The sequence below is a fragment of the Conger conger genome, chromosome 6 (assembly GCF_963514075.1).
Source record: "Conger conger chromosome 6, fConCon1.1, whole genome shotgun sequence".
Taxonomy (NCBI): Eukaryota; Metazoa; Chordata; class Actinopteri; order Anguilliformes; family Congridae; genus Conger; species Conger conger.
Window position 1 is genome coordinate 25,256,788 of NC_083765.1, and position 26,795 is coordinate 25,283,582.

Consider the following 26,795-nt stretch of genomic DNA (forward strand, 5'->3'; position numbering starts at 1 on the left):
CTACGAGCCGATGGCCTGCTGGGTTTTCAGACCAGTGTTCCAGACTCCCCCGTCATCCTGTACGTTAATCTTTGGTGGAGCCACGTTTCGCCACGTCTCCGCGCTTGCGCGGTGTATGTTAGTGCTGTTCCGGGGTCGATCGAGGCGGCTGTACAGTAAACCCCAATAACAGATATTCCGTACGCAGTAGACTATATGCTACACAATTTAGAATAACACTATTTAATTAACCTGCTGATAATCTAAAACATTTCATAAAGAGAAGGACAAGATGAATTTTTTCAGAGGAGTTATGCCAGCGGGTCCACAGCCCTCTGGTGCAGAGACGGTAAGCTGTATATGTAAACATATAAAGCATATTTCTCGTAATTTAGAATAAGATATCCATATTCCGTATTGTCTGGGACACTAAATGAAACAATATGCAGTGTGACAGTTCAGCAATGGTCTGAAATGGGACTGCCCACCCCCTGCAGACATTGCAGCTAAGCTCGTTGTTCCATAATTAGGTGCCTGCTAGCAACTTGGTTTTGAAAAGCACGCCTTTCAGGGATCAGTAATTGGACAAAGGTGTCCCCTGCTCTCAATGTAACTAGGTATACGTGGGCATAGGAATAAAATCAGGTGTTAGCTACAGTAGGTAGGTATCGTTTGGTTGGTTGCTGCCATGTTATTATGTAACGCTCCAGCGTGTGAGTTCAGCTACATCGAAAATTGACAGGCGAAATAGCTACCCAGCTGGCGATGCTACTTGTGCTAGTTATTCACGTGTCGCAGTGTCTTAGTGGTATGTTAATTATTGACTAGCCAGCGTTTTCACAGTTAACAGTAGTCCTGATGAAAGTGACCAACATTTCTGAATTGTAATTGTTGTGCCTTTGCAATTACTTTGTTTTGTTCCTTAAGATGTAGCCTAGATATTTGGGGGAGTTACATTAAGGGAAACATTCTCTCTTTTGCTGGTTTCAACCTGATACAATACCATCGGATTTATAGAGAGAACCATTAGGAAGTAGTTGGATGTGTAATGTGATGGTGTCTCCTTTACTAGACAGCGTGTTATTTTCATGATAGCCTTTTTCTGTGCAGGCATATCACAAGCCCCCATTTATGTCTTATATTTCCACTGTTTCGGATTCGTTTTTATAGATCAGTTTTCCCCCCCATTTCAGGTCATAGTTTATGGCTTTTTCCATTTGATATACAGGTTTTTATTACTTCTAGAAAACGTAGGCCTGCCAGTGATTATTGTTTCAATTCAATTTTAATCGACCAATCCCCGACTGACTCTCAGTGATGTCGTGCGAAGTAAACAATGGGGATGTTGGCCTATTTGGGGAATTTCAAGTAATTCAATAGCCGTTCACTCTCAGTGAGCCAATGACTGCAATTTGCAAAATATTACACCAGATTAAATTCAATGAACGATATTAAGTTTGGAATTAAGAATACATTCTTATGTTGTTGGCCCCAATAGGTCTATGTGTTATTGTATAATCCCTGAGTGTAACTGAAAATATGAATTAATATCCATAATGTGTTGAAACCAGGGATGGCTATTATTAGTCAACAAATTAAAGTATTAATGTCAATAAGGTCTTGGTTCTTTCTCAGTGAGAATTCAAGAATATATGCTGTTCCTTTGATTAGCAATGTGACCACCAATGTGCAAGGATTGTAAATTCGGTCAATATATTGATTGGATCTCCTTTTCATCGGTATGGGACAATCAGGTCTGTGTTGCTGAGACATTTCTATAACTGCAAAAATCTTGTTAACTAGACACTCCACTAACTCAGTTTAGTTGTCTGATATCCATATCTGTGTGCCTGTGAATTGGCAGACCACAATGACCAATTAAAAATGGAATGCTTTGGTCGGCAATCATCAAGTGAATGTAGTTACATAGCTGACTTCAGTAATGAATTCAGTTCTGGACACTTAACAGGCATCTGCAATGCCAAAGGGAATGTAATTAGTCAGTGAACCTTTCCCACATCTTAAGCTTATTACAGAGACTATAAGGTAAAAAGGAATCACCTGTTACTTGGAACTGAATGCATTTACATCATCTGAAACGCCAACACCCCTTCAGGTTTTACTCCAGATAAATGTGCTTTTAGAAGAAAGTCAGACTTGATGCTGTCTGAATTTGATTATGTGTTGGTCAGAGCTTTAGAGGAAAGTTGGGCTTGATGCGTTCTGGCTTTCGTTGTGTGTCAATCAGATTCAGAAGCTGTGTGACAGAGTGGCCTCCTCCACATTACTGGATGATCGTAGGGATGCAGTGCGCGCTCTCAAATCCCTCTCAAAGGTACCTATGCCACCCCCTCCACTATGCCTGTGTTCAGCTTGATATAGGTTGTTCAACCATCATCTTCTCAGTTAATCATCTCTTTCTGAACCGTCATGTCATGGAATGGAATTTTCACTTTGCTTTTCATTCTAAATGATGTCTACTTTTGCAGAAATACCGTTTGGAGGTCGGCACCCAGGCAATGGGTCACTTGATTCATATTCTACAGACTGACAGGTTTGAGTCTATTTTTACATTTTTAATTTTTTGAAATACATGTGTGGGTGTCGGCCTGTGCAAAGTCTTTATTTACGTGTGTGGGATATTGGTCAGTGTTTTCACCTCTTTTCAGGTCGGACTCAGAAATCATTGGATACGCCCTGGATACATTGTACAATGTCATCTGTAATGATGAAGAGGAGGAACAAGGTAATTTTTTGTTAATAGTTGGTATTGATATTTACACACTATACATGGTGCACAACCATTTTTAGACCATCAGCAGTTGCTCTGTAAAACAGCATGTCCATTATGCTGATATTAAAGCTTAATTTTAACCCCCGAAATGGCATAACTAAATGTGTATTTTGCACAGGTAATTAGAGTACTGCAAGTATGTGCCCTAAATGAACTGTGCTGAGTGCTATGGAATTATGACTTGCTTTGGTCTGATTCTTCATTTTCTTTCACCCTCTTTCACCCATTTCTCTCTCTCTCTGTTAATAGTTTGCTGTTTGAGTATGATTCTCTCTGTGTTAAAGTTGGGTTTTGCTTGTGTGTGTTCATGTTGTTTGCTGATATGCACTCTTTCTGTTCCATGCTTAACTCTACAGATGAATCAGAAGGTAAATTATATCCCTTGCATGGTGCTCTTTAACTCGTAACTAAAGCTGCAATTAAAATCACTAAATATGTGGACGTTTGGTTCAATGCTTGGTCCTGCCATGATAACTGCTGAGCATCCGGTGACTTAATACTGTAGTATCTAACTACATTAGCCATCACTGCAACAGTCATTGGGTAAGGCAGCTCTTCCTCACTGCCTGTGGGTGTGTATATATGTGTGAAAAGTGTGCTTATGCAATGTGGCATCTTTACATTGTTACAAGGGGTGCAAAAATATTGGCACCCCCGGTTTAAATGTCTGTTACAATGAATCTGTATGTGAGAAAATGCAAAGCTGAACTAAATGGTACAGTTAAACATCCAAATTTTGAAGCAAGATTGCTTTTTATTTTCATTTTTTGCTGTTTAGAAATGTAAAAAAAAATAATAATAAAGGCCTTGTGCAAAAGTTTGGGAACCCTTTTGGATTATTCTTTGTTACTTTTTAAAAAGAGGATTACTAAGGCCGAGGTGATTTACTTGTTAGGGCTTCAATCGCTCAGGTGAGCATAATTCCAGGGCTGAACGTTTTATTCTGAAGTATCTCCTTACCTTCTAAATTATCCAACTGCAGTGGCTGTTCTGTCTGGTGTTAACAACCATGGGTTCCTCTAAACAGTTATCCAAGGATTTCTGAATGAATGTGGTTAGTTTCCACCAAGAAGGAGAAGGCTACAAAAACTCTCAATATTTCAAATGTTTCAAACTGCCTGTCAGAAATATTGTGTGAGTGGAAGGAAGAATGGTTTCCACCAAGTATCAATACATTCTTGAGGCTAATGCTGAGTCCAGATGTTGAATTTGAAGAGAGGGTTGGTATTCCAGCAAGACAATGATCCAAAGCATACATCAACCATGAAGTACCTCCAGGAAAGATGGATAAAGGTTTTGGAATAGCCACCACAGACGCCATACTTGAATATTATTGAAGATCTGTGGAGAGATCTCAAACATGCCGTACATGCAAGGAGGTCAAATTATATTTCTGTGCTAGAGGTGTTCTACCAGGAATAATGGGGAAAAATTCCAAAAGCGAGAATTGACAGACTCTTAGCTACAGGCAGCATTTACAAGCTGTTACTGTTGCCCAAGGAGGAGTTACAAAGTACTAACTGACATGGTTCCCAAACCTTTGCACACAACCTTTTTCCTTGTTTTATTATTTTGAAACTGTAAAAATAAAAAGTTATCTTGTTTTTGAATTTGAAGAAATGTCATGTTTAACGTAGTACCATTTAAAGGTCAGGTTTGCTTCTGTTCACTTATTAATTCTAAAAAGCTTTTTGACCAGGGGTGCCCACATTTTTGCACACTACTGTTTGTGCAGTCTTCAGGTGTGTCCTGTAAGGTATGTTATAATGCTGACCTTAGCTACAGCCTGTTCTATAACACCTGCACGACAGTCTAAGGGTCAGATGCAGTATTTCCTGGAAGGTATGTTACTGACACAGAACTGAGTTCAGCTACAGCATGCTATTCAACACCTGCAGTGCAGTGTTGGGTCAGAATTGTCCCGTAAGCTACGTAGGTTACGGTGCTGGCTATGGCATGCTATTCAACACCTGCAGTGTGCTGTGGTGGTCCTTTTTCCACTCTTTCCTCTTGTGTCTTTTTTGTGCTTTCTCTTCACCCTGGCACTTGCAATGTTGAACATCCCTAAATTGTGTTTAGTTTAGCTTAGCATTGGCTTATAGTATGTGTGTTATACTATTGGTATTACAGTATGTTGGTGAGTATCCTGGTGTCAGTTTTGGTTGTGTATCAGTACGTGTTTTGTGTTTGTGTATTTGTTGGTGTTGATTGTATATTGATGTTGGCTGTGTCTTGGATCCTTGTTGTTGGTTGTGTATTGGTGGGTGTGTTGGTGCTTGCTGTGTGTGCCCTTGCTTTTACATTGTTGGTTGTGTATTTGTTGCGTGCCTTCACAGTGGTGTTGGTTGTGCATTGTGTGTCCTTGTGTTAACAGAGGAGAGCTCTCAGAAACAAACCGATGACTTGGGAACTCAGTTCACCGACATTCTCATCAAAGAACCTGAGAACGTGACACTACTCCTGTCATTACTGGAGGTAAGATTTATCTTAAGTGAGGAAATGCAGACCTATTACTCACCTTCTGTGGGTCTTTCACACTGTAAGAATGTGGCTGGGCAGTAACTGCTGCATGTTACATGCTATAGCTGTTTTATTCTGCTGTAGGAGTTTGATTTCCATGTACGATGGCCTGGAGTGAAGCTTCTGACGTCCCTGCTGAAGAATCAGTGTGCTCAGGTCCAGGGCATCATCCTCGTCAGCCCCATGGGTACGTATTCTCTGTCCTGTCAACTGCCCCCCACAAACTGCCCCCCACAAACTGCCCCTGTCAACTGCCCCCCACACACTGCCCCCCACAAACTGCCCCTGTCAACTGCCCCCATTGGCTCCATGAGTTTGTATTCACTGGCCCTCTCCCGTTCTTTCCCTATGACACATGATATCACTGTCCATGCGCTTGCCCTGGTTACTCACACTTCAACAGACATCCGTTTGCATGCTTTTTTAACGTCTTAAAGTTATGATTAGTTAATAGTGTAAGCAGAGTTGGCTGTGGGATTAAGCCTTGGCGTGTGTGTGTCTGCCTTTCTTTGTCCTGCAGGTATTTCAAGGTTGATGGACCTACTGGCTGACTCCAGAGAAGTCATTCGGAATGATGTAAGTGCTCATGTTATTCCACCCTAGTTAATGACCATGCCAGCTGTTTAGGCGTGTGCCTGAAAGGATTTTGGGAAAGAATACTTGTGTTCTTGTTCTAGTGGTATGATCATACAGCTGCAGGATGTACCTCATATTTGACCAGTTTAAACCCTGACATTTGTAGAGTTGGATGCATAATTGGATGCACGTTATTTCCTCCTTATAGGGTCTGTTGCTGCTTCATCAACTGACTAAAGGAAATGCAGCCATCCAAAAAATTGTGGCTTTCGAAAACGCCTTTGAAAGACTTCTGGATATCATCACAGAGGAGGGAAGCAGTGATGGAGGTAAGCAGATCAGATTGGATTGTTCCTTTTTGGGGAAATTGTGTGACACCGTTGTCTTAGCATTGCTGAGGGAGACCTCAGTACTCACTTTAATTCGATTTGAATTGGAATTTGAACGACTTGCGGTGCTGAATTTGATTATTGCCGCTGAGTGTGTTGAATTGCCTGTGGCCTCAGGCATCGTGGTGGAGGACTGCCTGCTGCTGCTGCTGAACCTCCTGAAGAACAACAGCTCCAACCAGAACTTCTTTAAGGAAGGCTCCTACATTCAGCGCATGAAGCCCTGGTTTGAGGTGGGGGACGACAACTCCGGCTGGTCTGCGCAGAAGGTGACAAACCTGCACCTCATGCTGCAGGTGAGTGGGGGAGCGGTCTCTGCACTGATGCTACCGAAGGAGGAAAGGCCCCGCTGTATCACGTCAGGAGTGCCCTCAACTGATAGGAAAGTCAGCACTGTAGCAATCCTGACCCCGTATGACTGTTTTAGCTGGTAAGCGTGGTGATTTGATTTTGTATTTGTGTGTTTTTAGCTGGTATGAGTGGTGATTTGATGGTGTATTTGTGTGTTTTTAACTGGTAAGGGTGGTGATTTGATGGTGTATTAGTGTGTTTTTAGCTGGTAAGGGTGGTGATTTGATGGTGTATTTGTGTGTTTTTAGCTGGGAAGAGTGGTGATTTGATGGTGAATTTGTGTGTTTTTAGCTGGGAAGAGTGGTGATATGATGGTGAATTTGTGTGTTTTTAGCTGGTAAGAGTGGTGATTTGATGGTGTATTTGTGTGTTTTAGCTGGTCAGAGTGATGGTTTCTCCAGTAAACTCCCCTGGGGCCACCAGCAGCTGTCAGAAGTGCATGTTCCAGTGTGGGCTCCTGCAGCAGCTCTGCACCATCCTCATGGCCACCGGCGTTCCTGCTGACATCCTCACTGAGGTGAGCACGTAGAAACACCTCCAGTACATACCCTTGTAACTTTATCTTTTTCAAGTGAGAAGAGGTCCGACAAGCACGCATCCTTTGAAGAGCTTACTTTTGCCATATGAATCTTGTTGAGTTTTGTGTTGGAGGACTGTGGTAAATGTACACACACAGCTGGCACAGGGAGACTTCAAGCTCCAGTCTCAACAGAGAAGGCGCCATTGCGCAGTGGAAAACCTGTGGAAATCCTGGTATAGAGAGTTCATCAATTTTATCTAATTCCTAAATATTTCATTATTATTTAATTTTCACCATTTAATTTTTACTTGTCTGCGACCAGTCCAGGGTGTAGTCCGGTCTCTCCTCCTATGCATGCTGGGATAGGCTCCCCCCCATGACCTTCACCAGGAATAAGTGGGTTAGATAATGGATGGATGAACTTTCTGTTTAAAATAGGCTGGCATTCCTAAACTTGCTCTTTGACACTTGCAGACCATAAATACTGTATCAGAAGTAATCCGTGGTTCCCAGGTCAACCAGGACTACTTTTCATCTGTGAACGCCCCCTCCAATCCACCCAGGTGAGACGTACCTCTGCCCTCTGTTTAGTGTTTGAATTTTGTACTGAATGCTTAGCGAGGCAGGAATGTGGTTGAAACGCGTTCTGGTGCTGATTGGTGTTCCTGGTTGTAGACCTGCTATTGTTCTGGTGCTGATTGGTGTTCATGGTTGTAGACCTGCTATTGTTCTGGTGCTGATTGGTGTTCATGGTTATAGACCTGCTATCGTGGTGCTGCTGATGTCCATGGTGAACGAGCGGCAGCCATTCGTCCTGCGCTGTGCCGTCCTTTACTGCTTCGAGTGCTTCCTGTATAAAAACCAGAAGGGCCAGGGAGAGATCGTCTCCACACTCTTACCCTCCACCATCGATGGTGAGTACCACCCTCCAGCTATGCAGTTTCCTGGGTGAGGCAGAAAATGAGCTCAGATGATCATATATTATATCTGGAAGATATACTGAATATAATGGAGGGAGGGAGTGGAAGATGTACATATTTTTTGGATCGGTATATAATTAGTTTGTATGGCATAAATTATTTATATAATCAGTTTGGATGGGGTAAATGAGGTACAGTGGCTTCAGAAAGTATTCAGGCCCCAGGTCTGGGCTTTGGCTGGGCCACTAAAAGGCAGTCAGAGACTTGTCCCAAAGCCACTCCAGCGTTGTTCTGGCTGTAGGCTTCGGGTCACTGTCTTGCTGAAAGGTGAACCATCGCCCCATCTGAGGTCATGTCATTTTCTTAAAGGACCGCTCTATAGTTGGCTGCATTAATGTTTTTCTCAATTCTGACCAGTCTCCCTTTCCCTGCCACTGAGAAGCGCCCCCATAGCTGCCACCACCATGCTTCACTGTAGGGATGGTATTAGCCAGGTTATGGGCAGTGCCTGGTTTTCACCAGATATAGTGCTTGGAGTTCTGCCCAGAATTCAATTTTGGTCTCTTTAGACCAAATAATCTATTTCCTCATGCTCTCAGAGTCCATGAGGGCTGTCATATGTCTTTTACTCAGGACTGGCTTCTGTCTAGCTGCTCACCGCCTGATTGATGGAGTGCTGCTGAAATGGTCTTCCTTCTGGCAGGTTCTTCCATCTGTGCTTCTGAAGCTGTTAGAGTGACCGTTGGGTTCCCTTACCAAGGCCCTTCTTGCCCGGTTACTCAATTTTGCCGAATGGCCTCCTCTAGGAAGAGTCCTGGTTGTTCCAACCTTCTTCCATTTCACAATTATTGAGGCCAGTGTGCTCCTGGGAACACTCAAAGCTTTAGAAATGGCTTGGTTCCTGACAATTTATTTTATTTATTTAATTTATTTTATTATTATTTATTTATTTATTTATTATTATTTACATTTTTTTTTTTTACATGCAGTGTGAGCGGTGGGACCTTATATACACAGGTGTGTACCTTTCTAAACTGTGTCCAATCACAGATGGACTCCAGTCAGGTTTTAGACACATGTCCAGGATAATTAAAGGGAACAGAATGCACCTGACCACAATTTGGAGTGACACAGCAAAGGGTCTAAATATTTCTGTAAATGAGAGATTTCAGTTTTAGATTAAAAAAATGTCGAAAAACATGTTTTCACTTTATCATTATGGTTTATTGGGTGTAGAATGGTATAAATTAATATTATCCATTTAAAATGAAATCTACAACACAATAAAAGTGTGAAGGGGTCTAAATGCTTTTGGAAGCCACTGTACATAATCAGTTTGGATGCGGTGACCCAGGGTTTGTTTGTCCCCAGCGAACTCGATCTCAGCGGGCCAGTTGCTGTGTGGGGGCCTGTTTTCGGCAGACTCCCTGTCGAACTGGTGTGCAGCGGTGGCGCTGGCCCACGCCCTGCAGGACAACCTGACCCAGAAAGAACAGCTCCTGCGGGTACAGCTGGCCACCAGCCTGGGGAACCCACCCGTGTCCCTGCTGCAGCAGTGCACCAACATCCTGTCCCAGGTACAGCCCGGGGGTCATTCTGTCCCAGATACAGCCCGGGGGTCATCCTGTCCCAGATACAGCCCGGGGGTCATCCTGTCCCAGATACAGCCCGGGGGTCATCCTGTCCCAGATACAGCCCGGGGGTCATTCTGTCCCAGATACAGCCCGGGGGTCATTCTGTCCCAGATACAGCCCGGGGGTCATTCTGTCCCAGATACAGCCCGGGGGTCATTCTGTCCCAGATACAGCCCGGGGGTCATTCTGTCCCAGGTACAGCCCGGGGGTCATTCTGTCCCAGGTACAGCCCGGGGGTCATTCTGTCCCAGGTACAGCTGGGGGGCTCATCCTGTCCCAGGTACAGCCCGGGGGTCATTCTGTCCCAGGTACAGCCCGGGGGTCATCCTGTCCCAGGTACAGCCCGGGGGTCATTCTGTCCCAGATACAGTTGGGGGGGGGGGGGGGGTCATCCTGTCCCAGGTACAGCCCCGGGGTCATCCTGTCCCAGATACAGCCCGGGGGTCATTCTGTCCCAGATACAGCCCGGGGGTCATTCTGTCCCAGATACAGCCCGGGGGTCATTCTGTCCCAGATACAGCCCGGGGGTCATTCTGTCCCAGGTACAGCCCGGGGGTCATTCTGTCCCAGGTACAGCCCGGGGGTCATTCTGTCCCAGGTACAGCCCGGGGGTCATTCTGTCCCAGGTACAGCCCGGGGGTCATTCTGTCCCAGATACAGCCCGGGGGTCATTCTGTCCCAGGTACAGCCCGGGGGTCATCCTGTCCCAGGTACAGCTGGGGGGCTCATCCTGTCCCAGGTACAGCCCGGGGGTCATTCTGTCCCAGGTACAGCCCGGGGGTCATTCTGTTCCAGATACAGTTGGGGGGGGGGGGGGGGGTCATCCTGTCCCAGGTACAGCCCGGGGGTCATTCTGTCCCTGATACAGCCCGGGGGACATTCTGTCCCAGATACAGCCCGGGGGTCATTCTGTCCCAGATACAGCCCGGGGGTCATTCTGTCCCAGGTACAGCCCGGGGGTCATTCTGTCCCAGGTACAGCTGGGGGGCTCATCCTGTCCCAGGTACAGCCCGGGGGTCATTCTGTCCCAGGTACAGCCCGGGGGTCATTCTGTTCCAGATACAGTTGGGGGGGGGGGGGGGGGGGGGTCATCCTGTCCCAGGTACAGCCCGGGGGTCATTCTGTCCCAGGTACAGCCCGGGGGTCATCCTGTCCCAGATACAGTACGTTGTGGCTAAAGGTAGTGAAGGGCACAGTATTTCTGCTGGGGGCCACAGGCAGTGTTCAGCCCTGAATCTCAGCTGTGTGCTGTTGTGATTTGCAGGGAGATAAGGTCGACAGGAGGGTGAGTAGCTGCCTGGTGTGGGCTGGGGCTGTGGTTTCTGTATGGGGCGCTGTGATGTGCTGTGGACTGACCTGGCTCTCTCAGCTAAAGCTCTGCACTGTACTGACCACACTGCAGCCCTCTATCCTCCTGACTGTGTTATTTTTAAACGACTGTTTAAATGTCTATGAGGGCAGCAGCATTACAGCTCAGAAATCAGGCTTGCAGCTCCACGGTTTTGGCTTTGATTACCATTTGGGGTGTTGCCATTGTGCCACAGAATTTGCTTCACTAAAATATCCAGCTGCACAAGACATTTGTATCTCACTCTTCATAAGATCCTCTAAATGCCAAATTATTATTATTATTTTTATTATTATTATTATTCTCTGCACCCTGAGGATTTTGTGGTTGACTACTGACTATTTCTGTTGCTGCTTCAGTTATGTGGCTTATCGTCCTCCTTTCCTTTAAGGCTGTTCATTGATTGAAATCAGAGAAATGTGCTACTGTGAGGTTTATTCTGTAAATGATTCAGGCCATTTGTCCAGAATAAGGTCTTTGCGTTGGTACTTCTGTGTATATTTCAGGTAAAAGTTTCTCCCTGGTTTTCAGCAAGTTTTTTTTTGATAGATCTGAGTGCAATGGCAGGAAGGTTATTAGCTATAAACTGCCACGTGGATGTGTAGTCCCCACAGATGACACGGGTTTGCCATGGCTGAAAATGTATTACTTTGAGGTCACCAACTGTAGGAACCACCCCAAATACAGCAAAAGGCGGAAGTATCTGAGAGGTGAAGGAAACGCGTGTAGTCTTAGCAGGCACTACTGGAACAAGGTTAATTCAATCCTATCTAATTTATCTGACTCCAGAAGATAAGTTTAACTGCCAGTAGTGTGGCTCTATATGATCACCATCTATCTTTGTAGACACAGACATGCCTCTGGCCTGTATAGCCTGCAATGATACCATCATGTGTCTTGTGACAGTACTAATGTATAGGCGAGTGACTACTGGTATCCTATGTTATCTATGTCTGTTAGGACTCTAAACTGCTTGGTGTGCAGGGGTACGAGTCAGTGGGGATGCATTGTAAAATGTACTTAACAATGTGCAGTGCAGATGTAATATGAATGGCTATGCACAGGAGGTCGTATTAGCGAGTCTCCTCGAACCATTCCACGTTTCCCTCTATTTACCCAGGGTTTACGGGAAAACAACTAATCATCAAATAAACAGTCACAAGACGGCTAACACAACAGTAACAACAATGGTTTTGCTGATGTTGTCTCTGTATGTCTTAACAAACCTGGTTAACCTTTGTAGCACAGCTGGATGCTGACTCACAGGTAACTTCCATTACTTGTGGTTTATTTCTAAATGGTATTTCAGGATCTTTATTCAGCAACCAGTGTATCACACCACCAATGACACCAAACTGTTGCACGCAACATTAGCTATCTAAAGACACCAAACACTGTATGTGGAAAACCCATGATCTATTCAGTACTATTTCAACTTAAAACAGTTCTGGGAGTATTCCACTGAGGTGGCAGAATTGCGCAGAGGCAGTGCAATGATGGGAGCAATAGTCCTGTATTGACGAGCACTGTCTCTTCATCAAACCTTGCTGACCCTGTGTCAACATGGTCAACACAGTCTGTTTCCTTTTGGGGGGGCTGCAGAGAGGCACATTTATGAAAAATGTCCTACAGATGTGTGTGCGACATTGCTGCATTGCTGCTGCAGTTTGCTTGGCAAACACCACAGGATTGTGCAGTCGTTATGTCCACATGACCATAGCATTCATGTTTGTCAATAATCTGCTCCTGATCACACAAGGAAATTAAAAAGGTTTGTTAATAGAGTACTGTTTGGACCTTGATAAATCTGCACATCTTACCAGTTGCTTGTGGAATGTATGGATAAAGAATTAAGCATTAAGTTGAATTGGTCATGTTTACATTAATCAATATTTCATTATCTAATGCATAACCGTTTTGCCCCTGGGAAGATTGTAGAGTTAGAATCAGGCAGACAGGGCTTTGTTAAAATTGGTGTAGTGAAAGTAGTTTGGTTGTAATGATCCCATTAATATTACTGCATGGTCATTTTCTAATCTTTACTAAGAATATTCTTGGTGTTTGAAATTAACCATATTAATGGCTAATGGGTGTGCTGAGTTTTCCAGTCATATTATTTGAAGAAGACATTGCTAATTTATCAACTGTCAATGCCAAGCACTCTCCTTCACCTGTCTGTTTATGTGTGTGTAGAGTGGTTGGACAAAGTGAGACACACTTGTTTGGCTTTATGCAATAAAAGATAAAATGCAAAGCAATTGGCATCAGGAACTAGGGAGCAGTGAAGGCTCTGTTACGGGTCTAGTACACACGTAGCAGTCAGAATCCATTTAGTCACCCAAAAAACCTACTGCTGATCCTGACACAACCAGTGGGATGTGTGCACCTTCCCCAAGTGACCAGGGGTGGAGCAAGTAATAAATATGAATGTACTCACAGAAGATGTAGTGGATAGCGGCATGTTTGTTTTTTAGTACAGTAATGTGTAAGAGGATGTTTGTTGGTTTTTCAGAGCAGTAATGTGTAAACAGATGTTTGTTGGTTTTTCAGGGCAGTAATGTGTAATGTTTGTTGTTTGTTTTTAAGGGCAGTGATGTTTAATGTTTGTTGTTTGTTTTTCAGGGTAGTAATGTGTAAGTTTGTTGTTTGTTTTTCAGTGCAGTAAGGTGTAATGTTTGTTGTTTGTTTTTCAGTGCAGTAAGGTGTAATGTTTGTTGTTTGTTATTCAGTGCAGTAAGGTGTAATGTTTGTTGTTTGTTCTTCAGGGCAGTAATGTGTAATGTTTGTTGTTTGTTCTTCAGTGCAGTAAGGTGTAATGTTTGTTGTTTGTTCTTCAGGGCAGTAATGTGTAATGTTTGTTGTTTGTTCTCCCGGCAGTAATGTTTAATGTTTGTTGTTTGTTCTTCAGGGCAGTAATGTGTAATGTTTGTTCTCCCGGCAGTAATGTTTAATGTTTGTTGTTTGTTCTTCAGGGCAGTAATGTTTGTTGTTTGTTCTTCAGGGCAGTAATGTTTAATGTTTGTTGTTTGTTCTTCAGGGCAGTAATGTGTAATGTTTGTTGTTTGTTCTTCAGGGCAGTAATGTGTAATGTTTGTTGTTTGTTCTTCAGGGCAGTAATGTGTAATGTTTGTTGTTTGTTCTTCAGGGCAGTAATGTTTAATGTATGTTGTTTGTTCTTCAGGGCAGTAATGTGTAATGTTTGTTGTTTGTTCTTCAGGGCAGTAATGTGTAATGTTTGTTGTTTGTTCTTCAGGGCAGTAATGTTTAATGTATGTTGTTTGTTCTTCAGGGCAGTAATGTGTAATGTTTGTTGTTTGTTCTTCAGGGCAGTAAGGTGCAGACGCGGGTGGGGCTGCTCATTCTCCTGTGCACGTGGATCAGCAGCTGCCCCATCGCCGTCACTCATTTCCTCCACAACCAGGAAAACATCCCCTTCGTATCCTTCTGCTCCATCAGCCTCACGCAGGGATCAGTGTGAATGAGCTCGTTCCTGTCAGCCCTTTTTGTGGAAAGTGCATATGTTTTTAATTTAGAGGAGGACTTAAAGTGCCCTTTGGGTTTTTTTCCTCTCCCACACACATTGTCTTGCATCTTATGTGTGCATCTTTTATGTTCTTGTATGCTTTTTTATTTTTGTGCAAATAAATCAAATCAAATGAAAAATCAATCAAGAGTGTAGGATGGGGAGCGGGAACGAACACTGCAGGCTGACCAGTAACTCCGGTTCTATCTGCTTTATCGAAATTTAATAAACTCGAATAAATGATCTGCTGTAACATTAATGAATGTTTACTGGGCACATGTAGCCTACCCCTAACACAGATGAGATCTCCACCCAGTGCCTTCAAATATAGTGAGGGAAACATGATAAAGAAAATAAGTGTCCTGATGGAAGGATGCAATCCAGCTGGAAACACTCTAAATAACCAGAGACTATAAGGCAAGCAGAGGGGCTAAGCAAAGGGAAAGTCGGCGTGGGCGAACAGGGGGGAGCGCGAGTGATACCCTGGGGCAAACAAAACAAAAAGCGCTGGACAAGAATCAGAGTCGAAAAGGACGTGACAATGGTCAGAATCCAATCAGCCAGCAAATCAAAAGGCTGAGAATAAGAGACGAATAAGACCAGGCAATGGTCATACACAAAATCCAGTCAGCAAACAAAACAAAAGTGTGAGAATCAAACTAAAATATGATCATACACAAGTCAACAAATTAATCAATAATGTCACATGAAAAGGTTTGCAGAGCTAATCTACCCAGATCAATGCAAATGGCAACCGTTTCAAGTAAAAAAACCGGAAACAGAAATTGCCAATCTATAGCAAACCGGAAGTAAAGCAAAGATAGTCGTGCATGCAGCAAAGACTGTAAGCCAAAGCTTACGGTAGAGGTCGTAACAGGCCTGTAAATATGGTTCCTTAGCCTGCTTCCTGCAGCTGACTGGCCAGATCTCAGAGAACCTGGGGGAGGATGAGCGCCTTGTGCAGGGCCTCTGCGCGCTCCTGCTGGGAATCTGTATCTACTACAATGACAACTCCCTGGAGAACTACACCAAGTACGGCTGCCTCCACCCCCCACAGCTCAGACCCATTTCACAAACAGACTAGCGGGTATCTCAACTGATCATATTGGTACAAAATTGCATATAGTGCAGGAGCTAAGTCGAGCATTTTAGCTACACACTTTTTTCAGTGCTCAGAAATCTTTTTTTTAATTGGTCCTCTAATTATCTCACATGTACCCTGTTATCTCCTCATTAGTGGATTTCTACTTTTTGTGAACCATGTGTCACATCTTCCTGAGCACAAACAAAAGCATGTAGCTGAAATGTTTGCTCTAGCTCTGTCCAGCACTTTTTCCTTTTGTAATTTTGTACTAATAATGAATATATTTTTGCTTGGCATGAGTTTAAGCCCTGTCATTTGACTGTTTTTCCACGTGCATTTTTACAGCTAATTTCATGGTGACTCAAGTTGACTATTCATTCTGTTAAGACCCATGGCACTTGTTCTGTCATCTAGAACATATTAGGAATTATGTCAGCCCAGCATTTGTAGGGCATTGTGGGAGATGTAGTCCTGTGCCTTCCTTTTCCCTGAATTGACTGTTTGCTGATGGTGGAATTCTTGTTGCTTTTCTCAGGGAGAAGCTGAAGCAGCTGATAGAGAAGAGGATCGGGAAGGAGAACTTTGTGGAGAAGCTGAGCTTCATTAACAAACATGAGCTGTACTCTCGAGCTGCCCAGAAGCCCCAGCCGGCCTGCTCCAGCCCAGAGCAGATGCTGTTTGACCATGAGTTCACAAAGCTGGTTAAAGACCTGGAGGGTAAGAGCACTACTCCTCTTACCTGCATCCAATGCCTCTCTAATTTACCTTTACTTTTAACTCAGACTCAAGCTCCCACCAAAACACCAGTCTAATGTTTCGGCAGCTTGTAGTACGATGGTCTTGCATCAGGATGTGATGTAGCTTTCATTCTTGAACATATATTAAGCTTAATATTAAGGTGATATTCAGATTAGTTTGATTTTTAAATGTAATAAGTGTTCAGTGTTTCCTTTAGTTTAAATGTATGTACTGTGAGAGGTTTATCCGGTCCTGATGTACATTGTGTGTGTGTGTGCATTGATCCCGCAGGTGTCATTACCAAAGCTGTGCACAAGTCCAGCGAGGAAGAGAAGAAAGAGGAAGAAGTGCGGAAGACTCTGGAGCAGCATGACAGCATAGTCACCCAGTATAAGGACCTGATCAGAGAGCAGGTACTGTCTCACCCAGTATAAAGACCTGATCAACGTTGTTGGTTGTTTGTGGTCAGTCTCTCTGAATACCCTCAGGTTATCTTCGAAGAAAAATAAGCACCCGGCTCCTGGTCGTAGCTTTTATTCAAGTGGAACCCTGGTATTTTGAGTGTGAAAATAACCTTCTGTGACCACCAGTCTCCACAGATTGATCTGAAGGATAGACGCTGTAAAGCCCTTGCTGACAGCACTGGGTTTGGCTGATGCGAGTGTCTCCTCACAGGACACCCAGATTAACGAGCTGAAAGAGCAGGTGTGCTCCATGACCTCTCAGGCTGAGCAGCTGCAGGGCACCATCACCCAGCAGCTGGCCCAGATCCAGCAGCACAGAGACCAGTACAACATCCTCAAGCTCAAGCTAGGTAGAGCACGCTCACTGCGCCTTCTTTTACGTCACATTACATTACATTAATGGCATTTGGCAGACGCTCTTATCCAGAGCGACGTACAGTTGATTAGACTAAGTAGGAGACAATCTTCCTCCTGGAGCAATGCAGGGTTAAGGGCCTTGCTCAAGGGCCCAACGGCTGTGCGGATCTTATTGTGGCTACACCGGGATTAGAACCACCGACCTTGCGTTTTCCAGTCCCAGTGTCTCAGTCATTTACCTTAACCACTGCGCTACAGGCCGCTTCCTGGCTTCTCAACCCAGCCCGGCAAGCCTAAAGTCCATTTTGAATGGAGATTGTCCATACAAAAAGCGTCATTAGTCCAAAACGACGCTTAATCTGTGTCTACAAAACTGGCCCTTAATGTAGTACAGGTGCAGGAGTGTTGCTGGCAGTGTCATTTTGGTGTTCAGTTAACGTGGTTTTGGTGTTAGGTAATGACAGCCAGCAGCCGATTGGCCAGAGTGAGGGAGCCCAGATGAACGGACTCCAGGGGGAGGAGCTGAGCCTGTTGAGGGCCGAGTTAGAGGATCTGCGCAGCCAGCATGCGCAGCTGCAGACACAGCTAACGGAGAAAGAGTCCATCATCACAAGTCTGGTAGGTGTGCTTTCTGAGTCCTGCAAGCCTGAATGTGAAATTATGAAAGTGTTAAAATAAATAATCTAATCTTTATGAATAGCATTTCATGATAGCAATGCTCATTGACTTTAAAAGTGACTGAAGGCTTGCATCAAATCATAATCAATGTTAATGGCTTCAGTAATAAGTGTCAGTGACAGTGATGGGAAGACTGCTGACTGGGTTCAGTAATAATGATTAATGGCTGTCGTGATTAAAATATTCCCTGTGTTCAGAGGTCAGAAGGGACACAGGCAGTGCAAGCTGTTCCTGGAGAGTCTGAAAATCAGGAGCTTCTGAAGGTAAATATGAGATAAGAGACCATGTGTGCGTGTGTGTGTGTGTGTGTTTGTGTGTGTGCTTGCGTGCGTGCATGTATGTGTCTGTGTGTAAAAACTATTGTACAGAAGACTCAATGAAGTTGAATGTCCAGTGAAGTAATGAATTTAGAAGACTTACTAATAAGTGACTCTTTTTTTTTTAAACTGGCAAATCTGTAATAACTCTTAAACCTAATATCATGGTAATTTGTAACAGGAACTAGATGCTTTAAGGAGCCAAGTTGAGACGCAAGCAGCAGAGATCAGCCGACTACAAACTGAAAGAGATGAGCTTCAGCAGAATGTTTCTGGGGTGAGAATGACTTTAACAGCCATAATGTACTGTAACTGGATGGCCATACAGGCGGAATGTGCTTCTCTCTAAGAAAGCAAAATTGTAATATTATATATGAATGCAATCGGGTCTTCTTTGTTAGAATAATTTAATTAATTATAACATATATTGGCACCCTTAATAAAATGGAGAAAAAAGGCTGCATATAATAAACAACATGGATAATGATGTATATTTGATGTTCCAAAATATGGGGATATATACTTCTATTTCAATACATTTCCTCACACCCAACAGACAGCAGTCACTCTGACCCTTCCAAATGTGTTCTCTAACCTTATCAGAAATGATTGGAAAAACTAATGGTCTTTGCCAGGGTATTACTTTGCATAAAGTATTAAACCAGGCGTGCCAATAATTGCGGAACCTTTTTTAATAACATAAATAAAAAAATTGTAGTATAACACTTCTAGTATAAATTGTTAATAAATGTGTTTCTCTTGTAGGCTTCTGCCCCAGTGCTTTCTGGAGACGCCACCCAGATCAGCGAGCTGGAGAAGCGACTCTCTGCCCAAAACGCAGAGACAGAGAAACTACAGGTCTGATTGTGTTCCACACCCTCCAGCTGACGATTCTTTAACACTGCTCTGTTGGGTCAGAGAGAGTGACTGCTCGTTGTTGGGTCAGAGTGACTGCTGTCTGTTGGGTCAGAGAGAGTGACTGCTTTTTTTTGGGTCTGAGTGACTGCTGTCTGTTGGGTCAGAGTGACTGCTGTCTGTTGGGTCAGAGTGACTGCTTTATTGGGTCACGCTTGCTTTGTGAGTACATGGGAACAGCTTGCTTTGCAGCACAACCTGAAACCCTCAGGGTGTTCAGTTCCTGGTTCTGGCTCTGTGCTGGATTCTCTCAGACCATGCCCAGCCCTGTTCCTGGAGATCTACCGCCTTGTACGTTTCCTGCTCACGCCATCCTCTCTTTACCTTGCGCAGGAGGAGGTGAAGAGGCTGTCAGAATCGCAGGGCAGCCTGGAGCAGCAGCTAGCGGCCGCTAACAGCACGGTGGCCATCCTACAGACGGAGAAGAACAAGCTCCAGCAGGAGGTGGCCGAGTCCAAAAAGGAGCAAGACGATCTTCTGATGCTGCTGGCGGATCAGGACCAGAAGATCACCGCACTGAAACACAAGCTGAAGGATCTGGGAGAGTCTGTAAGTTTTGCGCCTCACAGCTAACCAGTAAGAGTCTAGTAGGACAACTTTAACTCCAACATTGACACTTTATTTGATACCAGTCAGCCATCCAAATTGTGTCATATATTGTATTGTACATGTAGTTGACTGGATACTGCACTGTATTCAGTGAACTACAAGCTTTATGGAAAATTGTACAATCATGATTAATAAGTTTCATAGCAGTCAATTGATGTTTTGACCATGTGATCAGTTCACCATCTGACCATGTAATAATCCACTAAAAACAGATTGAAGATGAGGATGACTTGGATTCCAAGGACCAATTTGGCGATGATGATGATGATGATGAGGAGGATGACGATGACGATGATGATGATGAAGATGACGACGAAGAAGAGGAAGATGATGAAGCATAGAGAAGATTTGCTTAGAGAGACAAAAGACATTACTGCACCAAGTAAAGCTAAGACACTACTATAGAAATGGGCAGGGAGATCGGTCCTTTTATGTCTAACCCTAGACTACATTTTATTGTTCAGCTTTTATTTTGGGCAAAAGGCAAACAGGTTTCCCACAGTAAGCAGACCCAAAGACCCTTGTCTTTAGATTTTTTTTGTTTTTGTACTGTACTCTGGAACTAGTTATTACACTAGTTCCGTGGCCTACGGCAAAGCTTTTAACACTTTGCTCTGTGTGTAGTTTCTAATTCATTTCAGGAGGGTGTGTCAGGGAGAAGGGGGTTAATCAGTGGAGAATGGCACCAGTGTTAGGACAAGCCTGTAATGTACATGTCTTGTGATATGAGGATGAATTTTAACTCACAGAGGAAATGATCGAGGCGTGCCTGCTCCTTGTGTCTCCTGTATCTCGCACATGCACACACCCCAGGCTGAGTACCGTGTGCTCCAGGGTAAAACCCACCTGCTGCTTCTTTGGGAGGGGGAGGGGGGGGGGGGGATTCAGCTTTTCCAGCTTTTCCTATTCAGCAATGATCTCAAATTCAGCAAACTGATGAAAAATATTTTTGCAAGTTTGGTTTTAATGTCAAGAGTATGTATGATTTTGTATCATATGTTGCATTTACGCTATCTGGAAAATAAAGAAGTACTTGTGTAGGCAAACTAAAAATGAAATGATTCATGTAATAAGACCACCATTCCAGCTCATCTTCTGTTCTTTAAAGGGATGCCTCACTTTCTGTTTTATGATTTGTGTTTTTATCAAATCAAATCAAATCAACTTTATTTGCGATATACATTTACATGTATTAGGTATTTGCTCTGGTGTATTGGTCAGAGAATGACAATTATAAAAAAAACAATCAGGTCACTCCATAGGAGCTTGTTCAGTGATATGGTTCTCCAAACCCCTGTCCTATGCCTACCATTGTGCACAGCACGTTATCAGAAACATTTTCAAGTATCTAAACTATCATTCATTACACAAACTGCACAAGCCAATCAAAAACATGCATCCAAAATGCTATGAAACCCCAGAATGCAGTATCCCTTTAAGGAACTGAATAGATCTTTATTAGCAGCATTTGTGCCATTTAGCCTCCATTGAGGTCAAAGGTCATTCAGTAATTTCTCAGCTGTGTGGACATGCACACAATCATTTTTGCTTGCACACTTTGTTCATTTGTACAGTAAACATGAAAATAAAAAAAACCTTCCTCTTCAATTAACAAAACATACTTTCAAATGCTTAACCATGAAATTGAAACTCAGTTTCTCAGTTTAATTAATAAAGACATCAATTACTCATTTGTGCCCTGAAATTTGACTGAGATTTAAGCCTGGATTTATAGACACTGTGTGGACACTAGTTATATCTTTAATATCAGATGCACAATTATATCAGTGTTGTGTATTACAAAGAATGGAGTAATGTTCTGTGTCTTTACTGTTAATGAAGCATTTATTTTGTAACGTTGGTTATCAGAATGAATGCATCACTGGCATTGCCTTCACCCAGTACATTACACTGCAGTGCTTGTGTTCTGACACGCATACTAACATTCAAACTCTGGTCTTTTCATTGTTTTGTACATGTATTTTAATACCTTAGCGGCTTTAAAGATCTGTTCTGAAACTGAATATGTTCACTTACCATGATTTAAAGTGAGGAATGATTTTTTATTTTATTTGAGATATTATTGTGTGAGTGAGTGGTAATTATCCACAGTGAATGCTGTGCCAGGGTGCTGCATACCTGGAATGGTATACCTCTCTTTTCACTAGAGTGCATCTCCTGTAGTAATCAACACCATTCTTACTGAGTGGGAAGACATCTCCATCAGCTGCACCAATCAGGTTAGACTGGTCTCTTCCTATCTGGTGCTTAGAAATGTTGGCACTTGTATAATTTCCCGCTATATTTGCGGATGTTTGGCCGTAGTTGCTGAAAATATGGTTAATAAAAGGTTAATAAACACAGTAAAGCATCGCCAGTGTTTTTGAGGGACCATAGACGTTTCACCATAGAGCGAAGGTGCAAAGAGTGGTTGAGTGAGAGGTGGACCTTGGGAAAAGAGTGTTAATGGTTAACGGTTTATTTGCAGGGACTTTTCAGCTGTTCCATTAGGCCATCAGAGGTAGGTGGTGGTATGATTGAACTGTTGGGAGTTTGGATCAGTAAGATACAGGTAAACTTCACATCAGGAAGGGCCTTTGTAATTATTTTGTCCTGTAGTGGGAGCTAGTGCTCTTCAGTTAGTCACATTTGTCACATTAATCTCAAATGAACATCACTTTTCTTCCCCCATTCTCTATCAGTACAAAGACACAATGCAGTCAACCTGTTGGTCAGTAAAGACTTTTCTTTGGAATAAAAACTAACCTACCAAATGTATGAATTTAAAGCGTTTCATTGAGAAAGTACACAACAGTTGTGTTCAAATAAAAGGCAGTGCCTTTTATTAAAAATAAATAAAAAAGGAGCTGTGGTGGCACAACAGGCTAAGACGCAGCAGACTTGCGGTTGCAGTTTGCTGCAGTAACACACTGGGGACCGGGCTTCGATTCTCGGTCCTGCCAAAAGCCAAGTTTGGCCGGCTCACGTGGTGCAGCAATAATTGGCTCGCTGCTCCAGAGGGAGGGACTTGGCAGGGTTAGTAGATCGCCGCACTAACGCTGATAACGCTCGAGGTGTTACCTCGAGCGCCTCGGAATCACGGTCACGACTTGTGAGACGAGACGGCTTGAAGAAGGCGTGTCGCTCTCCTGCCGGCCGCCGAGGGACAGGGTGTGGGCGGTGTATCCAATACAAGCACTAATTGAATCAGACGGGGTACAATTGGCTACCAAATTGGGAGAAAAAAGAGAAAAAATTGGATTAAAAAATGAATAAAGTGCAAATATTTTTTAAATAGAGTTTAGTGCAATATTTCAAATTTACACATTCAATTCCAAATCAAGGCATTAGCAAATTTTATCAAGTCTGTTATTCTGTTACAGGAAGCAAAGAAAAGGATTATTAGTCTGTTCAGAAAAATGGCAGTGTTCACATTTTTCAAGATTTAACTTCACTTTAAATTACTGAACTAATATTTAGTTGCATAACCATTGTTTTCAATAACTTCTGGCACCTAGAAACAGATATGTCAGCCCAGGATGAACAAACTACATTCCACAGTTCCTGTGAATTTTTGGGTTTTGCTTCAGAAACTGCATTTTCAATGGGGTTGAGGTCGGGGGATTGAGCGGGCCACTCCTCAATCCATTTTGTCTGGAGCCTTAGATGTTGCTTGCTTACTCGTGTGTTTGCGGTTGTTGTCTAGTTGAAACACCCATTTCACCCATTTCTTAATAAAGGACAATTAATGACACCAGTTTTTTTCACAGAATGAATTAATTCTCTAATTAAACTCTAATTAAAATCAGCCTAACCTGCATGTCTTTGGACTGTGGGAGGAAACCGGAGTACCCGGAGGAAAACCACGCAAACACGGGGAGAACATGCAAACTCCGCACAGAGAGGCCCCGGCCGACGGGGATTCGAACCCAGGACCTCCTTGCTGTGAGGTGGCAGTGCTACCCACTGCACCATCCGTGCCGCCATGCAAAAATATCACTACTACTAATAACAGTGGTTCATCAGGTTACTGATGTTGTACTGCTATTTTCTTGAACAAAACTGTATACTGTTTTGCCTAAAACTCCAATAAATTATGACGTCCACCCCGGACTGAAGGGCAGTGCAGCGGTTTTTCACACTCGCTGCTTCCGGCTCTTCAGGTGAACGGCAGCGAGAGCGGAGATCATCCCCAGCAGCCCGAGGCCCTGCAGGGCGGCGTACAGCTGGTAGAAGAGCGGGCTGGCCCAGCCGCTGTGGTCATCTGGAGCTGCAGCACAGAGAGACATGGGTGGGGGTAGGAGGTGTGAAAAATGAGAAATGAGACTGAGAAAAGGTTTCTTCACCAGGCCTTTTTTTAGTTCAGCTTGCACAACGCTCACAGAATTTATTGTTTTTAACTGTAATTAACTGAAGTGGTCTACATATCCACCAGTGACCCAGCAGAAATAGGTTAAGATGCTGTATTTCATTCTGTACTTTATTACAAATATGCTATTCATCAGCTGTGTCCTGCATAAAAAGGTTGGGTGGCCCACCTCTGTAAGGTGAGATCACCATTTATATCTGTTTATTTATAAAGCCCTCCTTCACATATCACCCTTTTACCTCACATCACATTTAGTCTTGAAAGATGTCTTATCAAAAACGCTCCCAAGTCTAGTTTCTTAACTTCTTAAAACCGGGTAAAAGTGCTTTCAAATTGTATGTCCCTCAAACTACATTTAACAACCACAAATCCATTGAAGGAACTGAAACATGACTGCTTTCACTTTTTTGTCATTGCAACCTTTGTTAGAATTGAGTATAATTGTTTTTACAAATATGTTTTAATAATTTTTAGTAGACTATTGTTTTAATTATGTAATCTCGGCACCATTGTAAATGAGGGCTCCTTCCCTCAACGTGTCATTCAGGAATGAAAGGTTTACATTAAAGGCTTGATTTATTTGATTTATATTGATTATTGGTATGATACATATTCATTTTTACACATTAAAAAAAAACTATTCATCCTGATCCAATTCAATTCAAAACTATTCAATGTTACCTTTTTCACTGCCCACATAATCTTTAGTCACAGGATGTGTAACTTGCATTCCTGATCCAGGGTCTGCAAATAATGAATTAGGATATACATAGATATCAGCAATTTGTTGACTGCAACTCATAAAGCACGCCGACATGGTGCAGAGGTTTAGTTCATGTTCGACTGAACAGACCCTGTTAGATAGGCTTAAGCCCACATAGTACCTAAGCTTGGGTAAACTAAACCTCAATAAATGCATTGGGCCTCATTTATCAGTATTTTTGAAAATCTGTGTGCAAATGTATGTGTGATCGGAACCGAACTAACAAATTCCACCGGATTTATGAAGCAAAAAACTGAACTTGTAAACAAATCCGCCACATGCCATGCCACTTCTTTACCATGGTGTTTGCAGGTGTACAGTTTCTTTTGTGAGCATCACCAAAAGAATTGGCTTGGTCTTTCTGAAGTAGGGTACGCCATGCCCCAAATCTTCTAATGAAGCAATAAATGTAGGGGGGGCTCGTATAAAATAATTTTGCCACTCTTAACCAAAATTAAATATTTTTAATTGAATAGAATACAAAACACACTTTACAACCGTGCACTTTCATTTCCTCATGGAATTTTTCGGTGGTCACATTATTTGTGCAAATGCTTTTCCAAAGGATTTTATTCGGCTCATGTTTGACACATTTGATAAATGAGGTCCATTGTGTGCAAAAACAATGTTTCTGCTTTCTAAATGAATTTCCATTATAACTGGGTCTATATCACACACCTACAGAATGTCATGTGGTACCAGCTAGGTGTAAAAAGAATTGCTACTCTTGCCTGTACATAAGTAGGATATATCTACAGCCTCTATAAGCATTTCAATGATATTATGCACTGCCGGATATAGGCTTAAATCTGATGAGTAGCATATAAACTGCCATAATATGCAGTCACAAACTATGAAAATGTATATTTGAACCGTGACACAATTTAGTTTTTTGCTCTGTACTCTGGATTTGAAATGATGAATATGAGCTTAAATTGCAGATTTAATCTTTAATAAATTGTTCATCCAATGATTGCACATTAATTAATGCAAAGCCGTTCCAAAACAATATCCTTTTTAAACAGACAATAAAATATTTTCAACAATGTCATTTATTTATGTAAATACACACATTTAGATACATGAACTTACCGAGAAGTTGGGTTCCATTTCCAAAGTTCAAAATTTTTGTATCTTTCCCAGCACAGTAATACAGAGCATAATCAGCTTTTGTGATTCCCTTAATCATCAGAGAGATTGAGCGATTTGAACTGACTCCGATGAAATGTTTGCTTCGTTGGTAGACATAACCAACCTTCCCCGCATCTTCAAGCTTTGCGACCAAAAGGATGGTGGGGACTTCGTTGGGGCCCTGCCTCATCCAGGTAATCTCATAGTGGTATGAGATAATACAGCGAAGCTCCACAGCATCTCCCAGATCAACTGCCTTCTGGAGTACTGTCTCCAAAGACTCCATCATTAAGCTGAACACTGGAATGGCAACAATAAGTAAATACATAAATAAGTAGTTATTGGTGTTATTACTTTAATAATAATAATAATAATAATAATAATAATAATAATAATAATAATAATATCTGAATGAGTAAATCCTTCTGAAGACTCACCAAATAATGAAATAATACCAGGCAATGGCATTTTAAGTTGACTACAACGCTGACGCCGCTGGCTGTGTCACTGCTGCTCTGTCAGGCTGCTGGATGGGATTTACACAGCTAGCGCATCTCAGACCAGCCCCAACACACCCACCCACCCACCCCCCCCAAGTACATACATGCACATACAGGTAATGACTCTTATAATGGCTGGGTAAATGAGCTGACTTCACACTGATCACTTTGCTGCTTATTATGCCTACTGTAAAATATATTAAAAGCCTAGGGCTATACAAAATAGGCAAAAGAGAGGATATGACTTTAGCTTTATTAACTTTTTACTTTCTGTTCTGTTTTCCCCGCATGAGGTAGTTGGTTTCTGGCCAACAGG

At 42.8% G+C, this 26,795-nt stretch overlaps 1 protein-coding gene and 1 gene segment (V, D, J or C); one reads left to right on the plus strand and one right to left on the minus strand.

Annotated features, from left to right (window-relative positions):
* Positions 1-96: 96 nt before the first annotated feature.
* LOC133130340 (general vesicular transport factor p115-like) lies at positions 97-20,592 on the plus strand. Of its 4 annotated transcripts, XM_061244853.1 has the most exons (26): positions 97-328; positions 2,228-2,314; positions 2,469-2,533; positions 2,649-2,725; positions 3,130-3,141; positions 5,148-5,248; positions 5,378-5,480; positions 5,814-5,869; positions 6,078-6,198; positions 6,376-6,554; positions 6,986-7,126; positions 7,604-7,692; positions 7,889-8,043; positions 9,421-9,626; positions 10,948-10,968; positions 14,357-14,467; positions 15,468-15,586; positions 16,174-16,355; positions 16,668-16,789; positions 17,052-17,190; positions 17,652-17,815; positions 18,073-18,138; positions 18,374-18,469; positions 18,958-19,050; positions 19,441-19,656; positions 19,929-20,592. In XM_061244853.1, the coding sequence occupies exons 1-26, from the start codon at positions 272-274 to the stop codon at positions 20,055-20,057; spliced, it is 2,907 nt and encodes a 968-aa protein (XP_061100837.1). In that variant the 5' UTR covers positions 97-271; the 3' UTR covers positions 20,058-20,592. The 4 variants fall into 4 exon arrangements, with proteins under 4 accessions (XP_061100837.1, XP_061100838.1, XP_061100839.1 ...); XM_061244854.1 differs by lacking the exon at positions 3,130-3,141; XM_061244855.1 differs by lacking the exon at positions 10,948-10,968 and having other exon boundaries at positions 19,929-20,591.
* A 139-nt stretch (positions 20,593-20,731) lies between these two features.
* LOC133130341 (Ig kappa chain V region K29-213-like) lies at positions 20,732-26,531 on the minus strand. The segment is given in 3 exon segments: positions 20,732-23,986; positions 25,941-26,279; positions 26,417-26,531. Coding segments are annotated over 3 exon segments (504 nt in total).
* Between the last annotated feature and the right edge of the window lie 264 nt (positions 26,532-26,795).

Coding starts and splice junctions, on each gene's coding strand:
- LOC133130340 (XM_061244853.1), top strand. CDS start 272: ATGAATTTTTTCAGAGGAGTTATGCCAGCGGGTCCACAGCCCTCTGGT. Junction 16,790..17,051: donor AGGACCTGATCAGAGAGCAG/GTACTGTCTCAC, acceptor GTCTCCTCACAG/GACACCCAGATTAACGAGCT. Junction 17,191..17,651: donor CATCCTCAAGCTCAAGCTAG/GTAGAGCACGCT, acceptor TTTTGGTGTTAG/GTAATGACAGCCAGCAGCCG.